This window comes from Macaca mulatta, chromosome 12 (genome assembly GCF_049350105.2).
Source record: "Macaca mulatta isolate MMU2019108-1 chromosome 12, T2T-MMU8v2.0, whole genome shotgun sequence".
Classification (NCBI taxonomy): Eukaryota; Metazoa; Chordata; class Mammalia; order Primates; family Cercopithecidae; genus Macaca; species Macaca mulatta.
The window spans coordinates 137,147,861-137,161,659 of record NC_133417.1 but is presented as its reverse complement, the minus strand read 5'-3'; the positions used below and the strand labels follow the sequence as shown (position 1 = coordinate 137,161,659).

Genomic DNA, 13,799 nt, shown 5'->3' with positions numbered 1-13,799 from the left:
TCTCTGTGGTCTGCGCTCCCGCCCTGGCGAGCAGGTGAGAGGCGGAGCTGCAATGCCCATCCCGCGGCTGTCAGGTGCCAGGGAAGAGTTTGGCGACCAGCAGGGCTGCGTGGATTTCGGGCAGCGCCAACTTTCTGCCTGTATGACTTTGGGCAAGTAATTTCATTCCTCTGAGCCTGTCTTTGCACCTGCAAAGAGAGCTATAGATCCCTTCTAGGTAGAGTGAGTGTGCTGAGGACCCAGTGGGTGCACAGGGCACAGGGCGCACTGATGCTCATCAGGCCAGGGCGCGCGCTGGCTGCAAATGGAGTTCCCCTGTGCGCGCCGCTCTGCAGCTCCAAGTGCAGCCTGGAGCGAGCCGGCAGAACCGCGGGATCCCTCCGGGGTGGGATAAGGGAGGGGAGCCCCCGCGGCCCCCTCCCGGCCCTCGGCGCGGCCGCGTGCGTGGTGTCATTGGCCCGGGCAGCCCGGTGGGCGGGAGGATGACATCAGCGGCAGGTTGGATTATAAAGGCGCGAGGGGAGTCACGGGCTCAGAGCGCACCCAGCCGGCGCCGCGCAGCACTGGGAGCCTGCTCGCCCTGCAGCCCAGCCAGCTTGCTCCGCACCAGCCTGCTGGTCTGCCCGCCGACCCGCGCGCCCTCGCTGCCGCCCGTCTGCGCCCCTAGACCCCAGCGGCACCATGCATCTCTCCCAGCTGCTGGCCTGCGCCCTGCTGCTCACACTGCTCTCACTCCGGCCCTCCGAAGCCAAGCCCGGAGCGCCGCCGAAGGTGGGTGCTGTCGTGGGGACGCCGAGCCTGAGAGAGTCGTGGGAGGCTGGGGGCTTGGAGAATGCGGCGCGCAGGACCCAGGAGAGAGGGAAGGCAGGCGGCTCTCTCCTCCGAGATGCGCGTGGGCGAGACCCGGGGAGCCCTCGAAGCGCGGACTCGGGGGTCAACTCCCCCAGCCTCCGGAGAACGCCGGCCCATGCGCAGCCCCCTGCCCCAGCGTGGCCTGCCGGGCGAGCAGCAAAGGAGGGGAGGGCAGGGGGCTTCCGGAGGGAGCGGAGAAGGCGGCCGCGTGGCAGGTGGATGCGGGGCCAAGCTGGCCGGCATCGGTGGGGGCGGCTCTGGGCTTAGGAGGGACACCCCGCGCCGGCGGGCGCGTGGGGCTGGAGCATCAAAGTCCCCTGTGCTGCAGCCGCGCGTCCCTTCACCTGCCCGCTCTTTCTTCGGACAGGTCCCGCGAACCCCGCCGGGAGAGGAGCTGGCCGAGCCGCAGGCTGCGGGCGGCGGTCAGAAGAAGGGCGACAAGGCTCCCGGGGGCGGGGGCGCCAACCTCAAGGGCGACCGATCGCGACTGCTCCGGGACCTGCGCGTGGACACCAAGTCGCGGGCAGCGTGGGCCCGCCTTCTGCACGAGCACCCCAACGCGCGCAAATACAAAGGAGCCAACAAGAAGGGCTTGTCCAAGGGCTGCTTCGGCCTCAAGCTGGACCGAATCGGCTCCATGAGCGGCCTGGGATGTTAGTGCGGCGCCCCCTGGCGGCGGTGAGTACCGCCGACCCCGCGCCCAGCCCCAGCCCGGCCCGGCTTTGCTCAAGTTGTGCCAGGCGTTTGCCGGCCACCCCCTTTATTATCCCCTTTACAGACAAAGAAAGCGAAGGATAAAGTGATCGGGGAACTTTGGCATGGTCAGAAATGGCTCAGCCTGGTTGAACCCACCAGGCTTCTTCTAGAGAAGCAGAAACAGGCTTGGTGGCGTCTCACCCACCCCTGCACCTTAGCTGAACTAGCAGCATTGGCCCCAGCTGGCCAGCTGGTGGGGGAATTGAGGGGAGATCATGGGTTTGTGGGAGCAGAGAAGGAAGGTTACACCCACAAGTCCAAGGGACATTGATCATCTGCCGGCCACCATGCCCCCTGTAGCGAGAGTAGCCCTCTGTTGGCACCGTCAGGGCGCCCTTCTGCCTGGAGCACTCCGATTCCTGTCCCTTCTCTAAACCCAGGCAGTGGGCAAACTGGTCTATCCAGGGTCCTGTCCCTTCTCTAAACCCAGGCAGTGGGCAAACTGGTCTGTCCGGGGAGCTGCAGCCCGGTGGCTTCAGGGGTGAATCTCAGTGCTTGTGGCACTATTTCAGGGAATAGGAAAGATACTAAAGTAAATATTTTTTGCCCCACCCTCAAACTCGACATGTCCCAGAGTCCCTCACCAACCCTGTCCCCCGCCCAACCGGTGCTCTGGGCTCCGTTTCTGGTGTGGGATCTCACCCCGCACTAGGGCTGGAAACCTCTGCCCTACCGTCACCCCCTGCCGGGTGCCGCATGGTGGTAATTTACTGCTGCAGAGAGCCTCACCTCTCCTCTTTCCCTCCTCTCTATTCCTGCCGCCTGCCTGTGCCCACTGAATAACAGCATCCCAGCCTCTGACATTGACAGTCATGTGCATTAGGATCAGGCTCACTCGGCTTTCTCCCTTTCTTGCCTCCAGCTCAGCAGCTGCCACTGCCTGTCCCACACTTTGACTGTCCCATCCCAGGCCATGGGAAAGCTGCTGTCTCCACCCCAGAAACCCTTGTCAGTGTTGGGTCTTCCCCCGGAGGGAAACAAGAGCGCCTCTCCAGCACACTGTCTCTTTTTCACAGTACAGAACACTTTTTCACAGTTTGTGAACCCATTCACCTCCCCGTATTGAACAGCTTAAGGGCCAAGTGCTGGCCTAAGGCACTCTAGGACCCACTGCACCCCGTACAGACTCAGAAATATTTGTCAATGACCAGAGAAACCAGCACACCCTAGCCCATGGCCACTCCCACCTGCCCTAGGTTTTAACCAGTGCCCTTCCTCTCTTTGCAGCCAGACCTCCCTCGGCTGTGGGCTGCTCCCCAGTTCTGCAAAGGCTGCAGTTGTCTGTGATCTTGACTCTCCCCTGCACAGGGAGAAAAATGATTCTGACACTTGGGGACCAGCCTTCAGTAGCTACCCTTGGAATGCCTTTCCTCTCTTCTCTCCTGTCTAAACAACAAAGAGACGGAGTCTGAGGCCTCAAATTTTCAGTTTGATTTAAGCATCAAGTTCAAACTTTAGAACCGGAACAAATGTTAGCGACTCTTCCATGGGTTCGTACCTGGAATGCGCATTCCCATAGGGGCCTTGTTCTTGGGCCTGGCTGTCTGTGGTCACCAAGTGATGACCAGACGGGTAGTGAAAGATGCTGTGTAGGAGGAATCCACATTGCTAAGAATTCTCAACCCCTTTGATCAGGGGGGTTCATTAATCTCCTACTAGCTCTCTTAGCATAGATGAACACTTATCATCAACATCCTCAACACCGGCTTATGCCCAACACCAGCTGTTTTATTATTATTTGGGAAGGGGGGTGTGGATTTATTATTTGGGTTTTTTAAATGAAAAATAAAAACCCTACCCTCACTGCCCCCCACTCCCAGTGAGAGAGCAGGCTCCTGGTGGTGATGCCCAGGATATATCACTGGGGTTAAAGGGAAAGACAGCTTGTATTTGTCACATTAATGAAAACTCTTTGAGGTTGTGGCCGTTTCTCCACGCAGGGGGTGACTCGGGCTCTAAGCCACCATAATGATGGTCGCTGATGGTTCTAGGTGTTGATTGTAAAATGCTAATGACAGAGACCAGCTGTGGGTGAAACCTGAATGAATACTTTGCCCCTGGGGCCCAGCAACATCACAGACAGCTGTCATCTGTGTAAACTCATGGCAGAGCCGGAGAAGGGAGTGGGGGAGGGTTCATCAAGCCATTCTGGCCCAGGTCTCCTCTGTGCATGCTGTCCTTTGGGAGAGCACTGAATGCCCCAGAAGGCCACCTTCCTTGGGCCCCGGGGCACCCACACACCCATTAGCAGGGAGTTTTCCCTGACAATGCTCAACCCAGAGCCCATGACTATGCATTTCCCCAAGGCTGGTGTGAGACACCATTTCCTCTGCTTCTGAAGGGGACCTGGACCCACACCCTTTCCTCTGCACAAGCAGCTAAGGAAGGAGGTGCTGTTTACTGGGTGGTGGCTGAGACCCAGACACTGCCGATGCCCAATCCGAGGCTCCCTGTTGAATCCAAAAGCCAGCCCTGGGAGGTGGCTATTATCCGATTTTATGGGTGAACACTCCCAGCTATCCAGGGTCATCCAGGGAGTCAATGTCAGAGTAGAGATTTGAGCCCAGGATTCCTGATCCTGAGATGTCTCCCTTCTCCTTCCATCCACAGTCACTCAGACACACGAACCCAGGGCGAGCACTGACTGAGGGTTTGTGTTGTAGCAAAAAGGATGGGGGATTTTCCATTCTCTTTCTCTCACTGCGCCTCCCTGAGTGCCAAGGGCAAGGCCTGTGGTTAGACTGGGGGGAAAAGGAGGGCTGCAGACACTCTGGTTCCACCTGTGCTGGGGCAGCAAAGCAGAAGGGGCCTGGGGAGTGTGTAGGGAGAGGCCCCTCCCCTCTGCAGGAAGGCCTGGTGGGTTGGGGGTTGCGGAGGTCAGGGGACATCCCTCAAGCTGCTAGGGGAAGGGCAGGAAAGGTTCTAGAACCACCCTGCCTGCTAGGATTTCTCAGCTAAGGGGCCAGAACTGAGTGTCTGTGTTCACTCTGTGTTTCAGGATTGGGAACTGGCTCCGTTGTGCTGAGGTCACCTTTGGTCATCAGCTCCAACATCTGGAAACACCTCCAATGCAATGTGGCTTTTACATTTCTTTCTTTCTCTTTCTTTCTTTCTTTCTTTCTTTCTTTCTTTCTTTCTTTCTTTCCTGGTACTGGGAATACACAACACCAGCTGTTTTATTATTATTTGGGGAGGGGGTTGTGATTTTATTATTTGTTTTTTTTAATGAAAAATAAAAAGTTATATATTATATATATATTATATACATGAAACACACACACCTACACCGACTTGATGACAAGGGACAGTTTTTAAGAGACTGACAGAACCAGCTGTAAAACATTGCTGTTTGTAAATTCATGTCATGCATAAATGTATTTATGTTGTAAAGCTATTTATATTGTTTATAAAGAGATATTTATAAAAATTTTATTTATGTAACTAAATGAAAGAAGTCAATCGTTGTAATGTTTTTGTCCTAACTAGTTGAAAAAATGTAAAAAAAAAAAAAAGTCATTCCATGAATATCTTGAAAACTGTCTTTATTTACTTGTTGCCTTTATTTTTTAGGACTTAGGCTGAGGCAGAGGGAGAATGTGAAGAAAAGGCGTTTGCCTCCAGATAGATGTGACAGCCAGATACCCAATTCTGGATTTCTCTGTGTCAGAATCCCCTGGAGGCCTTGCTAAAAATACAGATTCCTGCTCCCTCCACCCTCTGATCTACCGAATCTGACAGGACTAGCTGTGTAAGTTTTGTCCAAGTGATTCTGACCAGTTCAGCCAGGTCAGGAAGCTCTGCTCAAACACCTGACTGCTAGGAAGTCAGATGTTATGAATTAAATTAATAACGGCCGGGTGCGGGGGCTCACACCTATAATCCCAGCACTTTGGGAGGCTGAGGTGGGTGGATCATCTGAGGTCAGGAGTTCAAGACCAGCTTGGCCAATATGGTGAAACCCCATCTCTACTAAAAATACAAAAATTGCCGGGTGTGGTGGCAGGTGCCTATAACCCCAGCTACTCGGGAGGCTGAGGCAGGAGGATCGCTTGAACCTGGGAGGCGGAGGTGGCAGTGAGCCAAGATCACAGACTGTACCCCAATCCTGGGCAACAGAGCAAGACTCTGTCTCAAAAAAAAATTAATTTTGAATTCAGCTGACTTAGGGTCCTATAAATTCTACTCCATCTTCTGCTATTAGTGGAAGAAATAGCTGCTAACTCCCTCTCTGTTTAGGGGAGATTTAGAAGGTTTCTGCATATCTTGCAGAATTGGCCAGATCACCTTACGAATCTCAGCAACTCTGTTTTCTAGACTTGCTCACAAAGTCTGGAATGGATGGTAGTTTCTGCCTGCTAGAAGGACAGGTAGTTTCTGCCTCATAATGAATGCCATGGTCAGCTGGGAGCCAAGACCTCGGAGAGAAGGAAAGAGCGTTATCAAATTTCACATCTGTGGTGTGCTGTGCTTTGTGGGAGGGTTGTGGGTTTTCTTTTCACCTGAAGCCACTAACAATTACATTTCTTATGCCCCATGGAGCGATAAGTGTGGAATTATGAATATAACTTAGAATTTATGAACATAATTTAGATTAGAATCTCTTCTCCTAAAACCAGCAGGAAACTGTGAAATAATTCCGAGGTGCTCTCACCACACGCTTGGTTGGATGACAGCCCCGTGCAGCTTTCCCTGCCATCTGCCCCTGTTAGGGGAAGGTGGGGACATACCCTCTTGGGCCAGTAACATCAGTGGACTGGGGGCACCCTGCTCAGGGGAATTGGGAGCAGGGATGCCCTGTGCACATGGGTCCGCAGACACCAGAGGAAAACCCACTGGGGAGGTAGCCAGTGGCACCTGGTCTTTCTGTGGGTGTTTGAGCCCTGGGACCTTTGTTCCAGGTAGGCCTCCAGCAGCAACCTCTCGAGTGTGTGAGTAGCCAACACAGTGACATTGCCCAGGTGAGAAATCCCCTTTTAGACATGTTCCTGGCTGGGCACGGTGGCCACACCTGTAATCCCAACAGTTTGGGAAGCCGAGGTGGGCAGATCACTTGAGCCCAGGAGTTCGAGACCAGCCAAGGCAACTTATCAAGACCCCCATCTTTACAAAAAATAAAAAATTAGCTGGGCATGATAGTGCCCACTTGTAGTCCAAGCTACTCAGGGGGAGGCTGAGGTAGGAGGATTGCTTGTGCCCCAGAGGCCAAGGCTGCAGTGAACTGTGATCACCCCTCTACACTCCAACCTAGGCAACAGAGTAAGACTGTCACATACACACACACACACACACACACACACACACACACACACACGAAAGACAAGACATGTTCCAGCTTCTACAACTTCCCTCACAAGTTCTCTCAACTTCCACAGGAGCCCCAGAGGACATTTCCAGTCCTCCTTCCTTGGGGACACCTGTGGAAGCCACCCAGGGCATGGCTACCTTCCTCTGTCCCACTCCCATCTCCGTGGCTGGAAGATCAGGGGCCCGCATCACTGACCCGAGCCTAACCAGTGAGTGCCCCAGCTCTCTGTGCTGTCTGCAGACCCCTTACACAGCAGGGAGGGAGCAGGGGGTGTCAGGAGGTGACACTGCCAGCTTTGCTGGTGGTGAGGCAGGCACATCTTCCCAAGGCCCAGAGGCAGAAGGGATGGCGAATTCTGGGATCTAGGGATCCCCCACTAGAAGCTAAAGGGTTTTCCCTGTGGACAGTGCCTGGGCTGCCAGTAATCTGGGTCAATACAGCCTCTAGGGCCCAAGCTACACACACTGTCCTCCTAAGTGCTCTTGTCCTGCGTATTTGCCTGCAAACAAAAAGTACAGCCCTCCGCTGTCAAGGCCAGCCCCTCTGCCTGTTGCTTTAGGATACAGCCATACAGCCAGTCCTCCTCTTTTACATCCAGACCTGAAGTCCTGCAACTGCTTCCTCAGCAGCGACTGGAATATGTTGTCCCAGCCAGAGATTTCTGTGGGAAAGCCCGGAAGGATTGACGAATATTCAGTAATTAACAGGAAGTGTTTTGACACCTGCAGGGATGGTCCAGGTGCCGTTACCTGAGAGCTGCCAGACTTGGGCCTCTGTCCTGGTCTCCTTCCTCTTGGGAGCCTCTAATCTCCAAGCTGCCTGGAGCACCTGTGGCTTCTCTCCCACCTGAGGTGACAACAGCCAGGGCCAGCTTGGAGAAACAGCGCCCAGGCGGGGCTCCCTGGAGTCCCGGTCCTCTCAAAACGGGCACCTCTGCAGTACAGGAAGACTCACCTTGATTGCCTCTTGGCCTTTAGCAAAGACCAATTGTAGGCGAGTCCCTGGGAAACGCCATGAGCCTGGGCAGGCCAGAGCGCAACAGAGGCAAAAAGAGTTTCGGGGGCTGGAGGACCTTGTTCCCTTTCCAGCAGCGCAGCCATTGGGGGAGTCAGGGAGCCCACGGGGAGGAGTTGCCCCGCCTGCTTGGTCCCTGGTGCCGCAGCTGTTGACATGTGGAAACCCTGGCCCAACAGCCCTAGGCCCAGGAAGCCCACCTTGGGCCCCCACACACGCCTGGAGGAAAGGCCCAGTCTATGAAGCCCATCTGAGGACATCACGTGGAGAGGCAGCACCCGTGACGCAGAGGTGGTGCACCTGCCATGGAGGCGGTGTGGGCCCTGGCCAGGTGGGGCAGTACCACTAGGCCTACAGCAAGTGGTCTGGAAGCCTGTCTTCCCCACCAAACAAGCAAGAGGGTCTCCCCTGACAGTCACCACCCCGCAAGGGTGGTGGGTGATAGGGTTCTGCACGAGTGGGACGCCCTGGGGGTGATCAGAGAGGCCTCAATATCCAGACCCTCTTAGTGCCTTAGGAAGAGCCCTTAGCCCAGTCAGGAGGAGGGGGAGTGGGGAATGCTGAGCGGCCCCAACCCTCAGTTGTGGAGGGTAAGTGGGGAGGAATTATCAGTCGGGGAGCCCATCAGAAATGGAATTTGAGGCCCGGCACAGTGGCTCATGCCTGTAATCCCAGCACTTTGGGAGGCCGAGGTGGGCGGATCACTTGAGGCCAGGAGTTCAAGACTAGCCTGGGCAGCAGGGCAAAAGCCCGTCTCTATAAAAAATACAAAAATTAGTTGGACATGGTGGTCCCCATCTGTAGTCTCAGCTACTTGGGAGGCTGAGGTGGGAAGATCACCTGAGCCCAGATTGCACCACTGCACTCCAGCCTGAGTGACAGTGAAACCTTGTCTCAAAAAAAAAAAAAAAAAAAAAAACCGAGATTTGACTCCAATGGTTCACATGAAGAGCTTTAAGGAAGTGACAATTTCCAGAGTAGGGGGCAGCTGAGAGGGAGGTGCCTAATGGGAAGCCAGTTTCTTCCCTGGGGCCGAAGGGAGGGAGCCATCCTCAGCGCTGAGCTGGGTGCGGGGTCGTCCGGCAGGAGCTGTGCCACGGGGCAGGAGCTCCTGCAGGGATGTGGAATGAGAAAGACTTCAGCTTCTTTCTCCCCTCCCCTCCAGCCTCCTGCTGGTGTGTCCAATTGGCTAGAAACCAAGCAGCAAGCAGGAGGGGCCAGGGCAGGGCTGTGAACCACCAGCAAAGGAGGGCCTTGGTTGAGGTGTCAGCCAGCACTCCCTCTCACAGGGATGAGGCCAGACAGCAGGGCAGGGGCGGATACCACCTCTCTAGAGGCAATTTCTTATCTTGGTTGCAGAAGACAGGAGTGACCGCATCAGAAGCGTGGGCACAGCGTAACTATTAGGTCTGATCCTGGGAGTGACCTCACATATATAGCTGTAATGGGCTTGCCTGGTGGGTCCTCCCTCCCTGTCCCAGAGAGTGCCAGTTGACAGTGTCCCCTCCCTGATGGCAGAGTGTCTGATGTTCTCTACACGATCCTGGCCCAGGCCCTGGACAGATGCCATTTGTTGTCCAGTGAAGGGACAGTAGCAGAAATGTTTCCTGGCAAGCTCCAGTCAGTTCCTCTCCGGGACAGACCAGCCATAGAGCAGCCCGCCTCATCCCCACCATCCCCACGGTCTACTCTGTCCTGTTCGAAAATTTCAGTTTGTTTTTCACACCTCTGAGTCAATCTTCCACTACATTTTCTATCTCTTTGTAAGTTTTCTGTATCTGATCCTTTTTGCCTTTTGTCTTAGCTGGTTCCCTTTTGATCTCACTCTGTTGCCTTTTCATTTTAGCTCCTGATTCACAGAGACCACGTCCTCCCGCATCCAACATCGAATGTAACACAGTTTAGTGAGACTTTCTTCTAGATCCTTTTGCAGATACATTTCAGACATCTGTTCTCTGTGTATCCTGAAGGCATGTGTGAGCACCCCATCTCACCTGGCCATTTTTGTGATTTGCAATCTGTGCTTAGTTGGAGAAAGATGTTGGGAAAATGGCAGAATATCAGATGGCAGGAAAAGAGCCTGCCCATCTCAGGGAGCACCGGAGGAACGGCTGGCAGCCCACCAGTCCTGGGGCTCTGAGTGGAGACCCCGAGAATGGAGAAGTGAATGCTTTTACTCATTCCTCATTGCGGCATTTGGTCCATGAACCAAAACCCAAGGCAGGGTTAGCTGTTCCTCTCTGGCTCCTTCTAGTCTCAGTCCCTCCTCTTCCTGACTTGGCATTGTCTGTTGGTCTCACTTCGCAGTGTTTTGAGTTTGGGTCCACATCGATGCCTCCCTGCACGGAGCCTCCTCCAAAAACAGCTTTGAGGCTGGGCGCAGTGGCTCACACCTATAATGCCAGCACTCCAGGAGGCCAAGGCAGGCGGATCACTTGAGGTCGGGAGTTCGAGACCAACCTGGCCAACATGGTGAAAACCCATCTCTACTAAAAATACAAAAATTAGCTGGGTGGCTCAGCTACTCAGGAGGCTGAGGCAGGAAAATTGCTTGAACCTGGGAACCTGAGGCTACAGTGAGCCGCGATTGGGCCACTGCACTCCAGCCTGGGCAACAGAATGAGGCTCCATCTCAAAAATAAATACATAAACAAATAAACAGCTTTGGAGCCAGAAACCGTTTAATAAATTACATTCCAATTTGTGAGGATGGGAAGTTCAACCATTTCATTAACTTTTTAATTGTTTAAGATATCAGAATATAAGTTTTTAATTGTTTTATTTTGTTATTGTCTAATCTGTTTATTTTTACATGTTTATTTATTACTTCATAATTTTATTTATATTGGTTTTAATTTTCTGAACCTTTTCTAAATGCTTAACTGAACACATTCCAGAGTATGATTGTATCAATATTCCAAAGTTTTGATATGTGGCAGTTTTACTGTTTTTAGCTTCTAAATAGTCTATTGATCTAATTTTTCTTCCTAACAAGTGGAGTTTAATTTTTGTTTAATTCATATTATTAAGTTTAGTATTATTGAGGTTGGTTCAGTGCTTGTACACGATTGTTGGTTCAGTGCTTGTATACTTTCTGCGTTATTATTGATTCCCATGTTTTAATGAATTTTGTAACTAGCACACAGATAGTTTCAAAATATGAAGACCTACTAACACAGTTCAAAATTCTGTAAATATTTAATCCATTTTACCTTTTATATTACCATGGCCCTATCTTCTGGCCCTGTTTTTCATTCACTGAAGACTGATAATGATGTTGGAAAATGCACTGTGATTTTTTTCCCATTTATCCTCACATTCATAGTTAAATAGTTGTTATTCGGTACAGAAGGTTCAGTATTAATACGTGTATTAGGAGATGAGGGGTTATGCTGTTCTATCAAGCCACCCCCAAAGCTCAGTGGCTTAAAATACCAAAGGTTTGTTTCTTGCTCATGCCTGGAAATGGAAGAGGCCTAGATTTCAGCAAACAGGGATCATGCCTGCACCCATGTAGCCTGCGCTTAGAGAGTTCCTTCATTTTATGCCAAGTACTTCCCAGTAAGTTCCATTTTTGTCTGATGTGACATTATCAGCCCTATTTTATTTTTATTGGTGCTTGATATCCTTTCCCTTCTTGTGTGTGGGTGTTTTTTTTTAATTTAGGTGCATTTATATTAGGTTAAAATATATGTAATTTGAAAAATTGTGCCTTTTATTAAGGAGACCTAAGTTGTTCACACTATTGCTTATGCTTGGACCAATGTCTTCATCTTAATTTTGACTTTCTGTTTTTAAGGTGCTTTTAAATTTTTTGTTCCATTTTACTTGTTTTCTGTAGATTGTTGTGCTTGCTTTTTTATCTTCTGCAATGATTTAGAAAATAGACATCCAGTGTTCAATTCTGTTGGAGGTTCCTTAAGCTTTTTCATGAAAGTTATTAAACACACATTTATATTGCTATCCAAATGAAAACCACACACAATAACTTCAGGCTCCTTCAGAAGAAAGACAAGGAATTTGGACTATTTGCTCCTTCATGGCCTCCTCTGTCCTTTCTGGGCCATTAACATAATCTGAGGACTTTCTCCTTACCTAGTTAAAGCCACCAAACCTCCTTTTCTCGCATGTGGCCCCATTCCACACTCATCTTCATCTGGGGCTGGCTCCCCTGCCCACTGCCTGTCCTCATGGCAACCTGGCCCTCTCCCAAAGTCTCTGGGGTTTAGACTTCAGCCCAGCACATGGGATGTGTGTGTGTGAGTGTGTTTGTGTGTGTGTGTATGTAGGGGTGGTTTGGATCATTCTAGGCAGCACAGACCAATTCTCTGTGGAGTTTGATGACTATTTCATTTCTCCAGCATGAGGTCAGAAGCGGTTCTCTGAAGCATCCCCAGAGAAACACACACCTGTAGCGACTGCTCCTCCACCCGAGGAGCCAGCGGGGAGTTGGAGAAGGGGCAGGCCCGTCATCCCCAGGCCTGTGCACAGCCCTGAGTCTCCAGATATGAACAGGACAGAAACAAGGTTCCCAAGAGTCCTGCTTATACAGTCAAGGAGGGTGGACAAGAGTCTTGTCACACGTGGAGGGACACCATGGGGCGGGACAGCTCTGCAAAGGACTCAAGGACTCCCCTGGGACAAAGGCAGACAAGGTGAAGGGAGCTGATCAGAAAGCACAGGCATCAAAATGAGCCGGGCATGGTGGGGCTGTCTGGGTTGGGATTCTGGTGTTTGCATGCTGGGGTGAGATAGAGAATCTCGGGTAAGCTTTGAGCCCTGGGAAGGCCTGCGGGGCTCCGCTCCCTCTCGTCACTCGGTCTTCCCATCAGTGGGTCTGTGGGCATAGCACAGGCTTCCTTCCTGGACACTAAGGGGCCCAGTGCTGGTGTGAATTCTGGGCACAAGCAAAGAGAGTCAAGGTGAGCAAGCTGTGGCAGTGGCTTCTAGGCTCAGATGGACTGGACGCCTCTGGACAAGCCATTCACCGTGGGAGGGCTGCCCTCAGCACACGGGGGTCGGCCTCCTTCACACGAGCCACAGCAACAGTGGTGCTCAACACCTGGATACAAGCGGCCCAGCAGGAAAAACATGGGTATAGATTTACGTCTACATTAAACATAAGCACATCAGTATTATTATTATTATTTTGACATACAGTTTCACTCTGGTCACCCAGGCTGGAGTGCAGTGATGCGATCTCAGCTCACTGCAACTTCCGCCTCCCAGGTTCAAGTGACTCTCCTGTCTCAGCTACTCAAGTAGCTGGGATTACAGATGCCTGACACCACATCCAGCTAATTTTCATATTTTTAGTAGAGATGGGATTTCACCATGTTGGTCAGGCTGGTCTCAAACTCCTGACTTCAGGTGATCTGCCCGCCTCGGCCTCCCAGAGTGCTGGGATTACAGGTGTGAGCCACCGTGCCCAGCCCACATCTGTATTATAAGATTACACATGCACATAGCCATATCTGCATGATCTCCGTCTATGCTCATACTTTCTTCCCAGGCCCGGGGATTGTCTTGCAGACACCCCCGCAATACAGAGACATGCCCCGCACCCATGAACCCACATTGTTTGCAATGAAGAGGTAATTCACACACACGATGTTCATAGTAGCATTATTCACACATAATCAAAAAGGAAAAACAACCCAAATGTCCATCACCAGGTAAATAAATAAAATGTGGCATCTCCACGCAGTAGAATATTATTTGACAATAAAAAGAAATGAAGTACTGATTCATGCCATAACATAAATGAATCTTAAAAACATCATGTGGGCTGGGCACAGTTGTTCATGCCTGTAATCCCAACACTGGGAGGCAAAGGTGGGAGGATTGCTTGAGCCCAGGGGTTTGAGACCAG

At 51.9% G+C, this 13,799-nt stretch overlaps 1 protein-coding gene across 2 annotated transcripts; it reads left to right on the top strand.

The window, feature by feature from the left end:
* The first annotated feature begins 533 nt into the window (after positions 1-533).
* NPPC (natriuretic peptide C) lies at positions 534-11,829 on the top strand. 2 transcript variants are annotated; one of them, NM_001194397.3, is given in 3 exon segments: positions 534-771; positions 1,220-1,530; positions 4,607-4,675. In NM_001194397.3, coding segments are annotated over 2 exon segments (381 nt in total). In that variant the 5' UTR covers positions 534-681; the 3' UTR covers positions 1,511-1,530; positions 4,607-4,675.
* Positions 11,830-13,799: the final 1,970 nt, after the last annotated feature.